This window comes from Pantherophis guttatus, chromosome 1, assembly GCF_059756535.1.
Source record: "Pantherophis guttatus breed Tessera chromosome 1, ASM5975653v1, whole genome shotgun sequence".
Lineage (NCBI taxonomy): Eukaryota > Metazoa > Chordata > Lepidosauria > Squamata > Colubridae > Pantherophis > Pantherophis guttatus.
In genome coordinates, this window is record NC_142063.1 from 226,206,580 (window position 1) to 226,226,921 (window position 20,342).

A 20,342-nucleotide genomic window follows, 5' to 3' on the forward strand; every position below is an offset into this window, starting at 1 on the left:
TTCTTCACTAGCTTTGTCAACTGCTGAGAAGGCAAGAGAGGAAGTAAGAAGCAGGAACATGGATGAAATTGCTAGAAAGAAGGAAGGGCAAAATTCAACTTTCTGGACGAGAACAATTAACCAATGAAACTGCTTGTCTTCAGAAGTTGTGGATGTTCCATCACTGGAGGTTTTAAAGAAGAGATTGGTCAGCCACTTGTATGGAATGGGGATGGGCTTCAGCAGGAGATTGGAATAGAAGACCTCTAAGGCCTCTTCCATCTTTATTGTTCTGCTCTGCTCTGCTCTGCTGTGTTCTGTTCTGTTCTGTTCTGTTTAACTGGCAGGATGGCTAGTTTTGTTGGAATATCTTTTTCATGGAAAAATCATCCCAGACCTTGAGATCTGTTGAACAGAACAAACCTTACTACCGAGTATTTACCTAAGCTAAGATCTTCTTGGTAATGGTAATTTTACTATAGATTTCCCTCCTGCTACATGTTAATTAGGATCCAGTGTAGGTAGAGAAAATAAAAAAAAGCAATGAATACACCCAGTAGTATAATGAGATTATTTAAAACATATTCATGTTAGGGTTCAAAATGTTTGATTCTGAAATATTCTGAATGTAAAATATCCTGAAATATTTTGAACTTGCCATTTTGGCTGTGAGGTGAGCTGTTTTGAGCTTAAGACAGCTGTTTAAAATACCAAATGCCACTTCAAAGCTTGGGACACTCTGAAACGTTCAAAGTAGCACATTTCCAAGCTTTGCACATGGTAATCTAGATGTTCTGTGGAATTTCACACTAAAAATGATTCAAAAGGAAGTGGTTTTCACAATCCTAATACAGATACATGTAGTGTGCTATGGGAATGTCCCTTTTGTTGTACATCCATCTTAATATATAATCCTTACCCGGTTTTTGTATTTTAACAAATTAAATCTCTTAAAACATTCAATAAACTATGTTTTCATTTCCTGTCTTCAAGTCAAGATATTAAGAACCTTGCTTGATCTATGTACAGTACAGTACGGTGTTTGTCCTTAGGAAAACAACAGCAGCAAATTTAATTTTAAAGAAAAAAGAAAAATGGTTAACTGATGCAGGTTTATTATTCTACAATTTCCACATGGCGTATATAAGTAGTGTTCCAGGATGAAAAACTAGTTAAAAATGGGAGCATGTATCCTTTCATGCGCAAGACACAAAAGAATGGAAAAGATGAATGGAAAAACTGAAGCCAATTTGATACAACTGTTATATCAAGATGACTTTAAAAGATAAACCTGCCTTTGTAATTAAGTGCTGAAAGCCAATTATATCAAGAATAGTCAAAATAGAAGAACAGACAAGAGAGAATTGGAGAATGAAATACATCTGCAGGTGTATGTACAGTAGCAACAACAAAGTTCTTTTGCAAATAATATTGCATTTTTCCATGAAAAAGTGGAAAGGACTTTTTTTTCCTTTTACATACCTTTTCTTCCTTTCCCCTTTTTTTCTCTGCACTTTTTTTTTTTTAGATTTTTCATACTTTGTATTAGTTTTTTATCCATGCCTTTTTAAACTTCAATAAAAATTATTAATTAAAAAACATTGAACGGGTGAGGAGAATTTCTTTGATATATGGCAAAAATCATAAAACCATAGGACTTTTATTTTAGTTAAAAATTATAACAGATTTTTTCCCCCAATCATTCAGTCATGTCCAATTCTTGGAAATTGCCTAGGCAAGTGTCTGCAATTTTCTTCATAAGGTTTTTCAGTGGTTTGCTCTTGCCTCCTTCCTAGAGCTGAGAGAAAGTGATTAGACAAAATCAGTGTTATGTATTGAATATATATAGTTGTGTTAAGCCCTGCTAAAGTGAAACTAACCTTCAAATGACCCTAACTGTTAACTCCAACTGTTTTGGAAGGAAACTTAGAACATTCATATTTGGGCGGGCTTTTTCAAGTACTATGAATGGTTAAGGCCCTGTGGGCCTAGAATATAAATTTATTTATTTATTGGTTCGATTTATATGCCACCCTTCTCCAGAGACTCAGGGTGGCTTACAATGTGTTAAGCAATAGCCTTCATACTTTTGTATATACCTGCTTAGTAGGGCTTTTGGCCCCCCCAAGCGGTGTTCTTTTTTATACAAAGTCAGCTTATTGCCCCCACAATCTGGGTCCTCATTTTACCTACCTCGAAAGGATGGAAGGCTGAGTCAACCTTGAGCCTGGTGAGATTTGAACTTGCAGTAATTGCAGGCAGCTGGTACTACTTAACAGCACTTTAGTCTGCTGTGCCACCAAGGCTCTTGCCTTGTCATTTCCCTGTTGTTCCTCAGTTCAATAAATGTTGTAGCTATGCTGGTCTGCTTCTTACCTACTGAAGTCCACTATACAATAGTCAACCAACTGGCTTTGTGTCTAAGATGGAACAAACTCACAGTCAGCCAGTTTCTAGCCTATTGCCTTAATCACTGTACTAAACTGGTACTCATAACACATAATGCAAGAAAATAAATGAAGGAAAAGTTATCCTAAGCAAGAAAATACCATGTTTCAATATGTAACACTATCTTTTTTCAAAAGTATAAGAAGGAAGGGGCAACTAAGGTTGAAAGCAATCAGAGAAGAAATCAATATTAGACTATGAATCAGATTTATAAATTATTAAAGAGCCTCAAGATTTTCTATGCTTAACCACACAGACATGAGTCTGAATCAGGGGATTTGACATCTTGATTTTTCCAGGATAGTCCCAATTTTGAAGGAGATGTCACTAATGTCAGGCATACCCCTCAACACCAGCAATATGTCCTAATTTCTAGGAGTACATTCTGGCCAGATTGTCACAAGCAGCATAAATCACAACACTGAAAACATTTTTCTGGTTTCCTTACTGAATCTGCATGAGTAAATCTTTGATTTCTAGTCTGCAAAAATCCAGAAGACCCCAAGATGGCAACAAAGAGACATATAACTATCCATTGTAGCTATCTACTGATGGTCCGGATATTTACATCCTGAATATGGTAGCCCTTTGAAGTTTGGAAAAGCCTCTTACTGGAAACTGAAATGGCAGAAAAGAATAAAATAATAAAAAAAATAATGCTGCTATTTGTTAGTGATTCATTCATTGGCTGGAAGCTCTTTCATAAACTTTCAGTTTGTTGTATTTATATATACAGTGTGTGTGTGTGTGTGTGTGTGTGTGTGTGTGTAGATTTGCTTGTTCAGTTCTCTCAGATCATATAATGCTGGAATCAGTCATGTCTCCTGATAAACAGTATAACCACACAGGATATATACTGTGTAAAAACATAGAATTCCACCAGGAGTATCCACATAGGAGCATAGAAGTCATGTAAGACCCCATACATGGGAGTGTAACATAATGCAAGGTCCATAATTTTCTGCTCTGACAGTTTAAAGGAAGATGAACCTATATGAGAGAAGAAACAACACAATATTCCCAAATTTAAAGTGTTGTATAGCAAGGTCTCCCTGAGTGTTTCCATCTGGTGTGGAATTCCTGAACATTGTTAATTAACTTTTTTTTTTTTTTTTGTGGAGCCAGTCACTATATGCTTTCTAGGATACAAAGAGACCAAAGAGTTTGCTCTATGCTTAGTGTTTTGTAAATATACATTTTATAATTGATTAGTTTCCAGATATTGATCCTGTCACCTTGCACCCATTAGGTGCACAAGCCATCTCCAATCTTGGCCTCCTAATCCTCTATGTCATTGTGAATGACACCGTCTTTGCCCCATCACATCAGCCTGTCCCATCTGGGGTAGGGAAAGTATATTACAGACCCCATCAATTAAATAATTCTGACTGGTGGGGCTCAGAAAGAAAGTCTTATCTGATGTTGCCCCCATCCTCTTCACTAGGAAGTGAGTGGACTCCTAATTTCCTAGAGCTTCAAAAATATCTAAAGAGCTGGCTCTGCCATCTTTCTTAGAGTTCACAAAGGGAACAAATAGCTGTGGGGCTGTTAGCACTCGGAAAGCCCTCCTCTTATCTTCTAATTAACTTTTAATGTCAAATTTCTAACTACCCTTGTCTCCACTTTAAATTCAGAGAAGAGCAACAAAGATGATTAGGAGACTGGAGGCTAAAATGTATGAAGAATGGTTGCAGGAACTGGGTATATCTAGTCTAATGAAAAGAAGGACTATGGGTCACAGGACAGCAGTTTTCAAATAACTAAGGGGCTGCTGCAAAGAAGAGATGGTCAACCTATTCTCCAAAGCACCTGAAAGAAGATTAAGAACCAATGGATGGAAATTAATCAAGGAGAGAGCCAACCTAGAACTATGGAGAAATTTCCTGACAGTGAGAACAATTAATCAGGGGAAGTGATTGGTTGGGTATTCCATCACTGGAGGTTTTTAAGAAGAGATTGGACAGTCATTTGTCTGAAATGGTATAGGGTCTCCTGCTTGAGCAGGCGGTTGGACTAGAAGACCTCCAAGATCCCTTCCAACTCTATTCTCTTTTTATGTTTTTGACATTTTATTTGTATACCACTCATAGTCCCTCTGTGAGGGAGATGGGAGTTCCCTAAATATGATAAATATAAATATTGCTGCTCTTGCAAATTGCAGGCTGCGAAGCAAAAACCCTTGTAGATAGTCAACTTCTCTATCAGGAAAAGACAGGTCTAGAGAGAGACACATAAACCTCCTGAAGAAAAGGCATGACAAGCTGAAAAACTAATTTCTAGTGGTTGCTTAATGGATGGAGGTTTTGGCAATTTGCAGAATGCTGTCAAAGGATATAAATGGTAGTATGAAAGGATGACGGAGAAGGGGTGTCTCTAAGAATAGAAATGGGACTTTCCCATCTGTAGGAAGACACATAGGGAGATGCTAGAGAATTTCAAGGAAGGGAATTTAAAACCAGCAAGCTGGGGTGCTCTTATTCCACTGTAAGACTGCTCAGGAGCAAATTTATCAAATAGCATGACATGCATTATAAAATATTTTTTTTTGAAAAACAGTTGTTACAAGAATCCTCATTAAACCACCTCCTGTGATACAAGAAGTTGCAACATAAAAATTTATATACATTTTCCATCACCATCATTAAAGCTAGGGGGGTGGGGGGGGAGAAGTATTAATTTAAATACTGCTAGTCTAATAACATTCCCAGTTAAGGGAGAAACAAATTTTAACACATTACAAGTTCAGTGCAGTGGCTAGTGTGACATAGTGACTAAAATGTTTGTTCAAAATCTCTATTTAGGATTGAATTTCACTAGTAATTATGTGCTAGTCAGTATCTCACCACCATTTCTAGGCAAATTCCTTTATATGAAAACAAATACTACTGGAAAAATGGAACACCAGCCACATGGAACTGCTCCCCACTTCTTTTCAGAAGGCTACAATAAAACTGGAAGTAATAACACCAGATTTAGCAGAGACTGAGGATATTTTCAAGGGCTTGACAATTAGATAGCTACGGTGTTAAAAAAGAAGAATATTCAAACGTTGCAATGCTCAGAGGTTTAGCAGCAGAAAATCAAGAATACCTTTTCAGACAAGCCAATTAGATGAATCTTTCCTGAAGGCAGGAAGGTTGAAAAGCACCATGCTACCACATTGCTCTGTAAATCTTGCAATGTGACTCACAGCAATTTTAGAAGTGCTTTTCCAGTCGGCTGATCTTTAGAAGTATGCATATTAGGAAAGCTATTTGCCTTAATCTGATTTCCATCTGCTTCCTTATCTCTTTTTCCCTATCTAAAATGAGAAAGATGAGAAAGCTAAAGGGTCCTTACCTGAGTTTCTGTTCTTCTAAATGTATGACATGTTAGACGATAAGAGGGATAATCAAGAGAAAGGATTTGAGATTTAATAGCATGTGCAGAAAATCAAAGGGATGTGAAAACGGAAGCTTTTAAAACAGATAATTTGATGTATGTATGTGGTTTATATAAGAATGCATGAAAATATATATTGAGAGATGGAGAGAGAAGGAAAATAATTTATTTTACTATCTTATTTATTAACTGTATATTTTGCCCATTTCACCCATAAAGGACTTTGGAATATATCAAAAGGGTGCAGAAAAACCGATGGCTCATATTTATCATACATTATAAAACAGAAGTTCCATATGGGTAATTTAATTATTTTAGGAATGGACATCATATTTTTCAAATAATATATATGTTAATATATGTTCTTAAATGCACATTTTTTTGATTTGCTTCTATATCCAGTTGTCTTGGCTCCTGTTAAAAACCTAGAAAGAAATAATGTATGCAATTGTGTCATGGTATCTAATATTTCAAACACTTCTCCCTATCAGTGGTGAAATCTAAAATTTGTTACTACTGTGGGCATGGCATGGTGGTGGTGGGGTAATGTGACTGGGTGGGCGTGGCCATTTTTTTTTAACTTTTAAAACCATTTTTTCTACAACCTCTTCGGCGAAGAGGCTGTGAAAAAATGCTTTCAAAAGGCTCTTTTTTTCTTTTAAATGCCTCTGACGATCCCAGCTGAGTGGCCTGATCGGCAGAGGCTCTGTCTCTTTCTTTAAAAAAGAAAAAAAAACCTTTTTTTCTTTTAAATGCCTCTGACGATCCCAGTTGAGTTGCCTGATTGGCAGAGGTTTTTTAAAAAACCTCTGCCGATCAGGCAACTCAACTTGGATCATCAGAGGCATTTAAAAGAAAAAAAACCCTTTTTAAAAAAAAAATGCCTCTGACAATCCCAGCTGAGTTGCGCGATCATCAGAGGCTTTTTTTTTTACTTTTAAAAGCATTTTTTTGCCGAAGAAGTTGTAGAAAAAATGCTTTTAAAAGTAAAAAAAAAAAGCCTCTGATGATTGTGCGGCTCAGCTGAGCATGTGGGGAGGGAGGGGCAGGGATTTTTGCTACCGGTTCTCCGAACCACCCACCTCCATTGCTACCGGATCGAGCGATCCAGTCCGAACTGGGAGCATTTCATCCCTGCTCCCTACATTCACATATTGCAAATATATCCTAGCCAAAAGTACATCACAACACTGGAATCTTAATACAGATGAAGATCAATGAAAATTAAGTTCTCCCCCAAACATCCTATCTCACAGAAAGACACTCAGCCTTGGGCCATGAATACAAGGGAACAGAAGTTGGTTTTTTAAAAGGTAGCACCTTCAGCATCTGCAATTAAAGAGTGAATAAAAATTCTCAACCAATTATTTAAAAAAATATTGAAAGCATCTTCTATCTATCTATCTATCTATCTATCTATCTATCTATCTATCTTTTCAATCTCAACAAGATGGCTCGGCAAAGACGCTGAGTCTGTGCTCCACTGAGGCCGGCAGCTTGGTGGCTCGATTCCCGTGAGCGAATAAACCGCATAGGGGAAGGGGACAGGAAATGCCTACTGGAATTCAGGCATCCTGTGGGTAAGGTAACACTGCCCAAAAAAATTTCCTTCACAGAGGCAGCCAGCCACCTCAATGATCCCTGGCTAACACGTGCCATACGCTAAATAAATAAAATCTCAACAGAATAGTGATATGATTAGGTTTGAGCAAATAAATTGAACTTACTTTGGAACTATATATTGAGATGATTTCATGTTCATACAATTTTTACTAAGTGGAGTCATTCAAATTACAGTTGATCCTCTATAAATATTTGAAGCATTTTGCTTCAATGTTTTCTCTGACCTTTTCTAGAGTCCCTTAAGAAGGAAGGGAATATTATTTTGGGGAAATTGAGGTTTCTTTTAAGGTGGGTTTGACTTTTGTTTTGTGGGCATGTCTAGGTTAATTTATTGATTACATTACAAAAGGAATGTGGATTTTTTTTCCCAATTGGACAATATAGCTGCAGCCGTAAGATTTCTTGATAGTCTTTCATCCACCTATTCATCCTATACCATTATAAATAGCTGTATGAAATCAGAAATGTTAGTGAAGTCTTCCATCTAGACAAGTTTATTTGTTAAGCTTATATCCTTCTCTTCCTCTAGGAATTCAACGTGTCTTACTTGGAATTTTCCTTCTTTAATTTATCCATACAATGTTGTGAAGGAGATTTTGCTGAAGGAACATGAATCATCCAAAATTACTCTGTAGTAGCTAAGCTACATTCCCTAGCTAAGAATAGGTTTGAACCTGGATCAACCATGTTTTAGTCCACAATGCAATGTTGAACTATCCTAATTTCATCACATCATTTATTTGCATTACTACTGCATTACACATCATTTATTACCATTACTATTGGTATAAAAGGTTGTACCAATAGTACAACCTTTTACCAATAGTAAACCTAATGGCAAAAGGTCAAAACTCATAAATCTTCCTATGCTTGCTCTGGCTAGCAAATAAATAAATATTATACATTTATTTGTTAGTCCATTGACCATATCAAAACAATGGGCATCAGCCATGATAAGATAAAATAATGAAATAAATATAGTAATGCAAGATAAAGCAAAGATTAAAAAGTGAGATAAAAGAACGTAAAGTGAAGTGCAATGCAGACACGTAAAATAAGATGAATATTTAAATTACAAACAAATATGTCTTTATGTGAATTCATCACCTTACATGCAACACCAATGTGTTCTATGAAATATTTCTCAATTGAGCAGCCCTAACTATAAACCCAACAGTTCTAATAACTACAGATACTTTTGTGCTGTGCAGAAAATAAGCTAATCTTTTGTCACAATCCCAGGATATGGTTCTGCCAAATAGTGTGTGTATGTACTGAGCTATTGCTGGGACAAATAATTGCCAGTTCAATAGAACATGTACAATGTTTTCTATTTTTGGTGCCCCACTACAAACATATGTTCTTTCAGAGTATGACATTTGGTGGAATCATTTGAGCATTTCTGAAACCATTGAATCCAGCTGCTCAAATCTTGATCTGCTAAAGGCTGTCCTAGGGCATTGAGTCAAGCCCATTGTCAGGTATTTTACAGTTTGAAAAGATATTTTATTTTTGGCCGGTCATTTCAACCACCTGGGGTTTGCAAGTGATTCAATATCAGTTTGAGCATTAACATCCAAGACTCTTTGTTTGAATGTTGTCTTAGTCCGATATCTGATTGAGAGTTAATATTGCATTGGGAAGCCATGCTGTGCAATGATTTGGACAACTGGATTCATCCATGTGATGGATTGAAGTCTCTCCTTCTGTTCTTAAAGACACATTTTTGGTAATGTATCAAGTCCTACTGGGAGAAATCGCTACTCATTGTTAAAGACTTTGATTACTGTTACACTATAAATGGAGTGGGTGCCCTTTCAATTCTGACTGCTGCTGCAGGCCTATTTTTGTTGTTCCACAAAATTGATCTGAAAAAGATGGCACCTGGATGGGAAGCCTATAGAACAGTGGTGAAATGTAAAATTTGTTACTACCAGTTCTGTGGGCAAGGCTTGGTGGTGGTGGTGGGAGGTAATGTGACTGGGTGGGCGTGGCCAACCTTTTTTTGTTTTTACTTTTAAAAGCATTTTTTCTACAACCTCTTCAGCTGAAGAGGTTGTAGGAAAAAATGCTTTTAAAAACCTCTGACGATCAGGTAACTCAGCTGGGTTGCTCTGTGTGAGAGTAACATCAATTCCAGGATGGACTTTCCAACATGTATTTGAATAGGTGGCCTTTATTGTATCAGGTGTTAAACTCTAGATATTCCATATTTAGCCTGACCATCTTCTTTCATAAGGGGTCTCACTTTATAGAATCATAAGCCACATTAAGATCTATGAAAGATGTAAGCAGATGTTTACCATATGTTGAATATTTAATAATAAGCTGATGTGAATAAGAAGAATGGGGCAATTATCTATTGTAGAATGTCAGTTTTAAAACCAGCCTGTTCTTCCGCTAATATGTTCCTCTCAATCACCCAATTCTTTATTTTGCTCAAAATAGGTTTTGGATACATCTTAGCTGCTATATCAAGAATGCTTGTATTCTGTAATTTTTAGGGTCTTCCTCAGGGGTGAAATGCTCCTGGTTTGGCCGGGTTCAGCCGAACTGGTAGAGATGGTGGCCAGTGGTTCGGAGAACTGGTAGCGATGGCGGTGTGAGGCTCCACCCACCCACCCAGTCATCATTACTTCCTGGATTTAACCAGGAAGTAACCTGTTTTTTACCCTCTGTGCATGCGCAGAAGGGTTTGCGCATGTGCAGAGGGTCCACGCGCACATGGGACATGTGCATGTGTATGAGCGAAGCAAGCGTGCACTTCCAAACCAGTTGGGAAGGTAAGTAGATTTCACCCCTGGTCTTCCTTATCTTTTTCGTATTTTGTAAACAAAACTATGATGGACAATTCCCATACTGTTGGAATACAGTCTGGAATATGTGTTGTCTAATCTTAGTAAACAGCTCTTCCAGTAGTGAAGTCCAGTGTTCAATATATGTCCTAAAAAGTCCTGGGGGTAGGAAGACTTTACCATGTGCTGGGTTTCTTGTGACTACTTTTTGGTTTTCAGTGATTGAATACTGTGTTTAATTTCCATTACTGACACTGGTGCCGAGGGGGAAAGTTAAACCATTTCAGCCTCCAGGGTCGCCTCATTTCAAGGTTAGCGAGTAGCCTATTATCGTATGGTATGGAAAGTTTTAAATCAGAATTGCCTTAAAAGTTGAAATGCATCCATGTATGTATGCATGTATGTATGTACTGGATATTTCTCATGTAACAAAATAATGCACATTATTTGAATGTCAAAATACTTTGCCACAGGCAGAAACAGTTTGAGCATCATGCAACAGTAAGGTCTAGTACACAGAATAAAGTGAAGATATTCAGTATCTTTCTCGCATTACAGTTTTTTCATGTACTCAAGCTGTTTTCAGTTAGGTAGCAAAACTCCACATGAACTGCAGTTATAGGTTAATGTTGGAATTATAAATTTTAAATAAAGATATAATTCTCTTTATTGTTACTTTGCTTGAAAGCAGTGCTTCTTTAGTGCTTCTACATATATGACATGATAAAATGTAGGCAATGACCAGGCTGAACCTGAGGGAGGGGTCAAGCATGCCATCAACCTGGAGTCCTTCATGCACACAAGAGATATACTGTAAATCCAGCCCACCTTGAATCTTGTTGACTCTTATCTACAATTTGCCTTGATGGTTAGTAGCTCAGATTCTTGTAGAGAACATTAGCATGCAAGAAACTTGAAGTAGTTATTTGAACTGCCTTGCTTCCTGATTTATTATGCCTGTCCAGAAGAGCTGTCTGAAAAGTTTGAAAAAAGTTACTGCACTCTGGATGGTGATTGCCCTCCAGCATGCAGGTTTTCTATGCTTCAATCCAAAATCCAGAGGTTGTGCCAAAGAGAGATTGTTTGCTTTTACTTGCACAAGAAGAGTATACTATCAGGTGTGCAAATTGTTTTACAACAGTAACAATTTCCACATTCACCTCATATTTTCACATCGCTTTATGTTTGTTCACATATGCGGTTTATATTACTGAGAAGATTACATCTGCCTTGAAAATTTTTCAGAGGAATAAAGGTTGTTTTAAAAGATACATTTGTGTTATTTATGATGCATCATTGAATCTGCAACCTCACCCCATAGTGCATTAGAGGTAACACCACCCAGCGAAATATGGAGAAAGCATTTTAAATCTGCAATGGCTCATTTATGCATAGAATGAGTGCTGTTCAACCAATATAGCACAAATGTAGATGTGTTTATGAATTAATGACATACTGAAGTAAGAACAGTGAGTGCACTTATAAACAAGTCTGCATCTCCTGTAAAAGAGGGAAATAATTTACTAGTTCATTCCCAAGAAAAGTGTAGGGCAAGAGAAGAGTAGTTTGAAAAGCTACAAAGAGATATCAACACAGAGATCCCTGTATGAGACAGAGAGAGAGAAAGAGAAAAGTGAAATTATACAGGTAGTTCTCGACTTAAAACCTGTTTAAGTTGCTGTTAAGTTGCTGTTTTGACCCAACCTTCGCAAGCAATGTGAAACGGCTTACTGATGAGTAACACAAACCCTTTTTTATTTAAGTCAGGGCAGGAACAGTCATTGTTCACATTGGAGCAACAAAACCAAAAGTAATTAGTCACAAATGAGAGTCTTTTCCCCTTCTAAAACAGAGCAAGAACAGTCTCTGTTCACATGAGAACTCAAGATAAAAAAACACTACAATGATTAGCCAAGCAGAAACAGACCCTGTTCACATTGGCTGAGGCAAATTCACTCCCGATTATTTTCCATCAGAGAGATTCTGTTGGCACCTCAAATACAGAGCAATTAGTCCCAACAAACCTGATTCTGGCAAAGGAATCTGACGTGATTGATGTACACTGGAAAAAGAGGTTGTCTGCGACAACCCGTCAGTCCCAAACCCCTACTATTTATTTCCCAGCCAGGGAGGGGCTGGCTGGCATCTACATCTTGAGAGCCAGTTTATTGCTTTCCATTGCTTTCTTCTCCTTTCCTCTCTACTCATACGTGCATCTGGGATAGGCCCTGTCTGTTCCTCCCCCTCACTCAGCTCAGGGCCCAAAGACAGCTGCCTCTTCACCTGGGGAGAATGGAAGGCCTGGCTCTGTATCTGCCTCTGATCCTGTTTCCTCATCAAAGTCTTCCAAAAGGCTCCAAAACGGGCCCAGGCTCCCCTTCAACTTCCTCCTCATCTGACTCTGCTGCTAGCTCTGCTGGCAGGCGATAGGTTGCTTAGTTTCTCTCTAGGGATACTTATGACCTGTTTCTGAAGTTCTAATGGCTGGCCCCCTTCAGGATCACATGACTGCATTTCAAGCACTTGGCAACCAGCCATATTCACAGCCATTTACAGCATCCTGAAGTCATGTGACCACGATTTACGATGCTTTTGTTAACAGCTGGCCAGTTTTCAGCAGACCTGGCCCATCGTGGACAACTGGTTTACTTAACAACTACTTTAGTCGTTTTAATAACTGCTGCACAATGGGTCATGAAATTAGGTCAGTCATGTGTGCCTTGCTTCACAACTGTCATGACTTACAGTTGTAATGGCTCCTTACATGGCTCCAACCATGTAATGGTTGTAAATTGAGGACTACCTGTACAACCCATGTAAGAACCGGAAATTAAATAAATTATACCTGCATCAATCAGCATTTGCTGAACCAAGAAGCCATGTAAGAAGAAATACCGTATTTTTCCGAGTATAAGATGCACCTTTTTCTCCCCAAAAAGAGGGTGAAAATCTGGGTGCGTCTTATACTCCGAATGTAGCCCCGCCCAGCTTCTCAAATGGCTGAAAAAAGCATCAAAAACGAAGCTTCAGAAAAAAAGCCCCCAAACAGAGCTTCAGAGGCTTTTTTTTTTCTGAAGCTCTGTTTCGGAGGCTTTCAGAGGCATGGAAAAAAGTTTTTTTTGAAACGGAGCTTCAGAAGTTTCAGAGGCAGAAAAAAAAGCAAACAACAACAACAACAACAACAACAAAAAGCAGGGCACAGAGCTCACAACCAAGGAACCTATTGCTAAAATTCACCTCTGGGAACAGCTGATTGGGAGTATTCCGGGAGGCCGATCCACCTGCCAATCAGCTTTTTTCTTATTTTCCTCCCAAAAACTAAGGTGCGACTTATACTCCGAAAAATACGATATATGTATATATTTTAAAGAAATACTCACAAAATTTTACCTGATAGACAGGAGCATTTGAAGCCATTTACAGTTTCTTCACAAGTACCACCATTCCTGCAGGGCCCATCAGCACATAGCTCTGCTGTCCTGTTACATGTTTCACCTAAATGTATACATGCAGAAAGAACAATTAGTAACATCAAAGGAAAATATCTGTAAAATATCTGTAAAAACATTCTATTATTTGAATAGTTTCAAAGATTGGCCTCTCCAGATTATATAAGGGTGTCACTTTCTAAAGAGAATAAGATTGTACTTAAAAAAAAGAAATTATATCAAAAATCCATTTTTGGCAGAAAAATGGTGTATAGTTTTTGGTGTATATAATCGCTGTTCCTCTTTTCAACCAGCTTGATTAACAAGTTGAGGGAGTTAGTACAGCATATGTTATCTATACATAGCAATATGACTCTTAATACATTGTCAGTAACCTATACTGCTATAAACACCCCCACATATGTAGCTTTATCTCATGTATTTGTGGGAAGGTGTAAATAGAGTAATGTGAAAGACAGAATGTGTGAGGCCCACTCCAAGCAAGTTAGAAAGAGGGAGAAAGGTTTGTTCTAACAGAACTGATAATATCGAAATTCACAATTACAAAGAAAACACTATGAGGTATGGTTCTCACACACATATAAAAATACACAAGCTGGTTCCTGAAACAGCAGCTGGTCCTTTATCAACCAGATGAAGCAATGACATTCAGGTGGGAAAACACAGGAGGTGGTTTCGGAAGATCGCATGAATGATGGAGCCCAAATTGTGAAGTGCAAGATGTTTTTGTGTGTGTTCATCTGGGGAGGAGTTGAGATGCAATTTTTAAATGTTAAGTATGTTCAATCTCTTGGATTGTTGACACAGTACTTATATTTAATTTCCAAACAAAAAGAAGTTGAGACAATTGAAGTAATAATTTTGTTGCAATTCAGTTGTCAAATTGTGGCAACATCATTGCCAGAGACTTTCATTCCCCTCAAAGGGAGGGTGGCTTTAGGGCAGGGGTGGGCAACTGTCAAGCTGTCAAGCCAAGCTGTCTCGGGAATTCTGGGAGTTGAAGTTCACAGGTTGTAAAAGAGCCACAGTTGCCCACTCCTGCTTTATGTCATCTGAATATGATTTTGAGTAACAAAGACATGAAATCATCAATTCATTTGTGTCCATTTTCAGCAGAAAGACCATAAAGGGTTTCCAATGTTTTATAAAAGCATTTATTATGTTATCCTTGATCAAACAACTCAATTTTATATCCTTTTATATTTTTTTGCTATTTTTAACCTTTAGTTCAGTGTAAAAATGTTGTCATGGAACCTTCTTACTGGCTAGGTGCACAAATACATTTCTTAATATATTTCTAAACTTTTCATTACTTGTGTTAATTCTACACAATTTGTCCATTTTCACATCCATGTCTTCTCTCTCCTCTTGCAAAAAATAAAATAGGGCTTCAACAACTATCTCTTTACTGTTTTCACCAGATTGTTATACTCTTAGTCTCAGGTAAAATTATTTTTCTTTTAAATCCAATGGTGTCCAGGGAGCCCTGGTAGCACAGTGATTAGGATGCAGTATTGCAGACAAACTCTGCCCACAGCCTGGAGTTCAATCCTGACAGGCACAAGGTTGACTCAACCTTCTATCCTTCTGAGGTTGGTTAAATGAAGACCCAGATTGTTGGGGAAAATATGCTGACATTTGTAAACCACCCAGATAGTGCTATAAAGCACTATGGGGCGGTATATAAATCTAAGTGCTATCGCTACTGCTAGTGCTAGTTTTACAGTGTCTAAATCTTTTTCCATCTCTTAGCTTACTGTTTCTATTTCACTCATTTGTATTGCAAATTCTTCAATTTTTTTACTCATCTTCTCATCCATATATGCAGATCTTTCTTTTTTCAAATCTCTTAACAATTAAATCAGTTGTACTGTCACTGAAACGGCAATATTCTTTTCAAATTTTTCCCAACTTTTGAAATAATTCCTAATTGGTCTATTGACCTATTCGGCTCCTCTGTCACTACTTTCCTAACATACAGTAAGTCATTTCTCTCCTGTAAGCAATACCATTTTGAATCTAAATTAGAATACATGAAACCATTACAACCAATAATATTTATTATTTACTCTCCTAACTCAAGGAATAATCTAAGAATCGTGGGATAAAACTTAATTTTATGAATTTTGGACCCAGTTTTCACCAAACCATAATATTTCAACTGGTAAAGTAAATTCCAATCTACCTGCACATTCACATACATTTAACCATAGAGACATAGTTTATATAAAACTTAAGTCCCTAGGGAAATGTGGTTTTACAACTCAATGTGTTAGCTTCCCCTCTGCAGCACATATATACAGTACATTAATATTATTGTTGACTGCATCAGTGCATTTTTAGTTAATCACCTAGCTATCAATCAGCCTTCATTAGCTAAATCAGTATCAGGTAACATTAGCTACTTATCTAACTGTCCATCCATCATTAGAGAGAAAATATAAATTGTATTGCTAATTCTAATTTGAAAAATGAGCACGGGAGGGCATGGAAAGAAAACCTTTTATTTTTTTCCCCCAGCAAGATTGTTTGTGAGGCTAAATTATTCATATGACAAAGTCTCTGATAATTATATGCCACAGATTCATTTGGATCATCAAACATAACTGTAGTAAATGTTTCCTAAAATTTATAGTTTCAAATATTTATGCTATAAACCCAGATTTCCTAAGTCAGTTGTGTATGCATCTGAATATTCACTTCTCATTTTCTTATGTTTGTGCCTTTGACCATATGGTGTTTATTTCAACTCACTTCTAAACACACAAGTCCATTCCTAATCACGATAATGCCAAAATGATAAAACTTATGTTGTGTCATCCTGTCACAAATTTTGCCATTTTATTCTAGTTTTGCACTGTTGCACAAATATTTAAGAAGTGGAGTTTGCATGATGATATTGTGATACATATTTCACTAGTTACATCATCTCCCACTCTTTCTATGGACACCTATGATGCTAACCATAAACTTGTAATATGTCCTATTGATTTCAGTGGGATTATTAAGACTGAGAGCCATAGGGAAAATGCTCAGTCTACAGATACTTGAGGAAGGACATTATACATACTTGGTAGAATAGCATTAGAATAGAAGCCAAGGTATGAAATTTGGTGTAGTTGGTTTTAATGAAGAACATAGATATAATTAGCTTAATGGAAAGTTGACAAAACAAATAGAATGGTTAGGATATAATTCATACCTATTGTGATCTGTTTAAAACAAGAAGAGTTATACTGGAGAATGGTTTTGCTTTGTCTGAAAACATGGTCCCGTTTGAGCCTGTACCTGAAATCCCAGAAATAATTTTTCTCTATTTATCTTACAGTTGGAATTAGAAGCCTATTTTATTATTTTATCAAGCAGAAGTTGATACTTTGTACCTCTGCCTTTCCTTTAATTTCCTTTCTGCACTACTGGAAGGATGTTATTTTCTTCTAAATAATCTTGATCGTTGTCCACTATTCCTGCAAGTAATTTAAACATTTTATGCAAGCATGTAATCGGCCTATATTTTCCTGGTGTTGTTTGCTGAGTCTTTTTGAATCAGATAATTTTGACAGTCATTAACCAGTCACTGATGTCTTCTTTATGCAATATTTCATTAAAGTGTTTAGCTATAATTGGATGTAAGCTAGTCAGATATTTGAGCCAAAAGCTATGCAATTGATTATTTCCAGTAGATGTTAAGTTTTTAATAATTTTCAGTCAGTTTTTAACTATTTTTGCTGTTATTATTAATTCTTCCATTTGAGTTTTATAAAACTCATCTTTAAATTCTTTGATCCACCCAGTATTTTTATTGAATTTTTTTTTTGAGTTTCCTATACATTTTCCAAAACTGGATTTTTCCCCTTTTTGTTTGATTGTCCATTTTCAGAATTTTTATTGCCATTTATACTTCAGCAGAATCGCCTCTAATCTGATTGAAGTACTTGATTTTATCTTAAATTTGTTGCTTTATGATTTCCAAAACTTCAATTTTTCAAAGGCTAAGCCAATATTTTTAATTAAGCTTGTCTTGAGACTTACATTGTTCTTACTTGCATTTGATCTTAATTTATTTCATTTGGCCTCTAGTTTGATCTTCCATTTTGGGATTGCATATGTTTTTGCTTTTGGTTTTCTAATTTTGATAATTCATTTTTCTATAACTGTCACTGATGTACCAAAGGCAAATTGATTGGTTTGTTCAATAGATGTTATTTCAATCTCAGCAAGCACATTATTCACATCCTTCATTATAGGTCTTTTCTGGGCACTACTTTCAATGCTGGCATTCTTTGTCTTTCCACTGTAATTCTAAATATGCCATAATTTTCTGTTTTTGATTCTTCTTGTTGGGAAGTCAATTTATAGGTTATTTCAGTGCCCAACCTATACTGTTTCTTTTCTTATTACTTCTAGGTTATCATTTTTGCAGTTCACACCAGCTGTTTCCTCGATATTTCCAATTGTTGTTATTTGAAGTTCTTCCACTATTGTTTTTGGATCTTCCATTTTCACAGTTTTTCTGAATCTCTTCTGGTCCTGAATCCCTGAATAGCTTATTTCTGGTAATGAATCTCCTTTGATCTGCTAAGTGTTGTTCAGTGATATTTGATTCTAGATAAATTCATTTCCAATGTTCAATCATTTGCTTTAATATCCCCACTTTGTTGATTCTGATTTAAAACAGCAGGCCATAACGGCACAATCTTCAAACACAGTATCACTTTTGTCTTCTCTGTAGTTGTTGTTCTCCCAATAATGCTACAGGCGTAGATTCTTATTGCCCAGCTGTGGCTCCTGAGTTCCATTGCCCACTTGACAACAGATGCCTAGGCATTCTAATATCTGGAACTCTCATTTTGACCTGGGCAACAAAGGTTTCTTTTTCTATTTTCTTATTATAATAATTGGATAGATGGATACTCCAAGTCTGGCTCTTCCACCAAGCCCCTTCTGGTACCTTCATCATAGCTCTCAACCTCATCAGAGCATTACAAGCCCCTTCCCCATGACCAGGGGGTATCCATGGAATGGATTATTGCTATTATTATTAATTGGTAAAAAAGGCAATTTACGAGACCGCCTTCTGCTACCAATAGCCTCTCACCGACCGGTACGCTCCCATAGAGAGGGGCTTCTCAGGATGCTGTCGGCCAAACAGTGTCGACTGGCAGCCCCCAGGGGGAGAGCCTTCTCTGTGGGGGCACCTACCATCTGGAACGAACTCCCCCTGGAGATACAGAGGATCCCGGTTCTGCGCACGTTTCATCGTGCTCTCAAAACATTTTTATTTCAGCAGGCTGGCCTGGCCTAACTCTCCCTTTTAAAATATTAAATCGTTTAATTTGTTTTATAAATTGGATGTTTTAAATTTGTTTTCAGCCAAAATATTTAATAATTTTAATGGACTTTTAATGTTTGTATTATCTGTATTTTATCTTGGCTGTTCACCGCCCTGAGTCCTCCGGGAATAGGGCGGTATAGAAATTTGATAAATAAATAAATAAATAAATAAATAAATGTCAACCTACACCATTCATCCAAAGGAAAAGATTCATAATTTTGCATATTGTTGGATCCAGAAGTAATATTACAGACCCATGACATTGTGATGATTCTGATCTGCTCCCCAATCATATGCATAATAAAAAAGTTAAAAATAAAAAAAGATTTAAAAAAAAGTTTTAAAAAATCCAGCTCTAGGTGAATAGTCTAAGTAACCTCACTCATGATCTGGCAACTTCTTATTTGCAACACTGTTCCTCTCCTGAAAATAGTCTAAAAATTTCATCTTTGCAAACCACAGAAGCAAGTTTAGTAATTGGACTATTGTGCTATGATCATAATTTTATGCCACATAGATTTGCCTGGAATTTGAATTTATGTGATGCCATTACTTGGGGCTCTGACAAATAAGTGTTTTGGATAGATATAAAAGACAGGGCTTTTTCAGTGATGTTCCCTGGCTGGCTGCTTTAGCTGTTTTCCTAGTTTTAATGTTTTGACTCTTTTGATGGCCAAAGAAAGACTATTCTGTTTTCTCAGGCTTAAAATCTACCAGTGAATCAGGAGTTTTAAAACTATTGCATGTCAGCATTTGAGTGCACTTGCTTTTACTGACTTCAGTTACTGCTGCTTGTTTTATGTAGCATTACATTTTACACTGCATTTGTTTTTATGCCTTTACGATCTTGTTTGGTATTTATTTATTTTACCTTTTTATTATACATATTATTGGGGAGCAGATAAGAATCACCACAACTTAAGTGAAATTGGGCAAGTTGCCAGAATTCTGTGTTTTTATAAGGTATGATATGTACTCATTTCACACTACGTTCACCGCTGTTGCAGTAACCGCTAAGCCTAGAAGTGGCATTTATTGGGAAGATTTTTAAAAAGAATAAAAACCCAAGGTCATTACAATAGCATGGAAGAGAAAATAGCCTCCCATTCCTTTCCATTATGGCTTCTCTGTTTTTCTCTGCCTTATAATGAATTTTGAATTCTGTTTATCTAGAACAGAGTTCCTAAATTGGTCAATATCAACCCCCAAAGACTATGGACTAGCCTAGAGGTCAAAAAATGGCTTTGGGTCAAAAAAGGGATAATAAATATCTGGGAGTCAATAAATGGTTTCTAATGATGGAAGGTTAGTTAGAGTCAATTAATCTTTGGG

General features: G+C 36.8%; 1 protein-coding gene and 1 long non-coding RNA gene across 5 annotated transcripts in view; one reads left to right on the plus strand and one right to left on the minus strand.

Annotated features, from left to right (window-relative positions):
- Positions 1 to 2,979, plus strand: part of LOC117676871 (uncharacterized) — a 192,384-nt gene extending 189,405 nt beyond the window's left edge. For 3 of the 4 annotated variants that reach the window (XR_015731358.1, XR_015731356.1, XR_009621902.2), the window contains one exon: positions 12 to 1,580. This is a non-coding gene — a long non-coding RNA (uncharacterized LOC117676871). Of the gene's footprint in view, positions 1 to 11; positions 1,581 to 2,907 lie in introns of those variants that run through there. The other variant, XR_015731359.1, reaches the window with a different exon arrangement.
- EYS (EGF-like photoreceptor maintenance factor) overlaps positions 1 to 20,342 on the minus strand; it is a 765,120-nt gene that overhangs the window by 669,558 nt on the left and 75,220 nt on the right. The window contains exon 9 of the mRNA XM_087882471.1: positions 13,617 to 13,721. Within this exon, the coding sequence (XP_087738597.1) occupies positions 13,617 to 13,721 (105 nt within the window). The remainder of the gene's footprint in view (positions 1 to 13,616; positions 13,722 to 20,342) is intronic.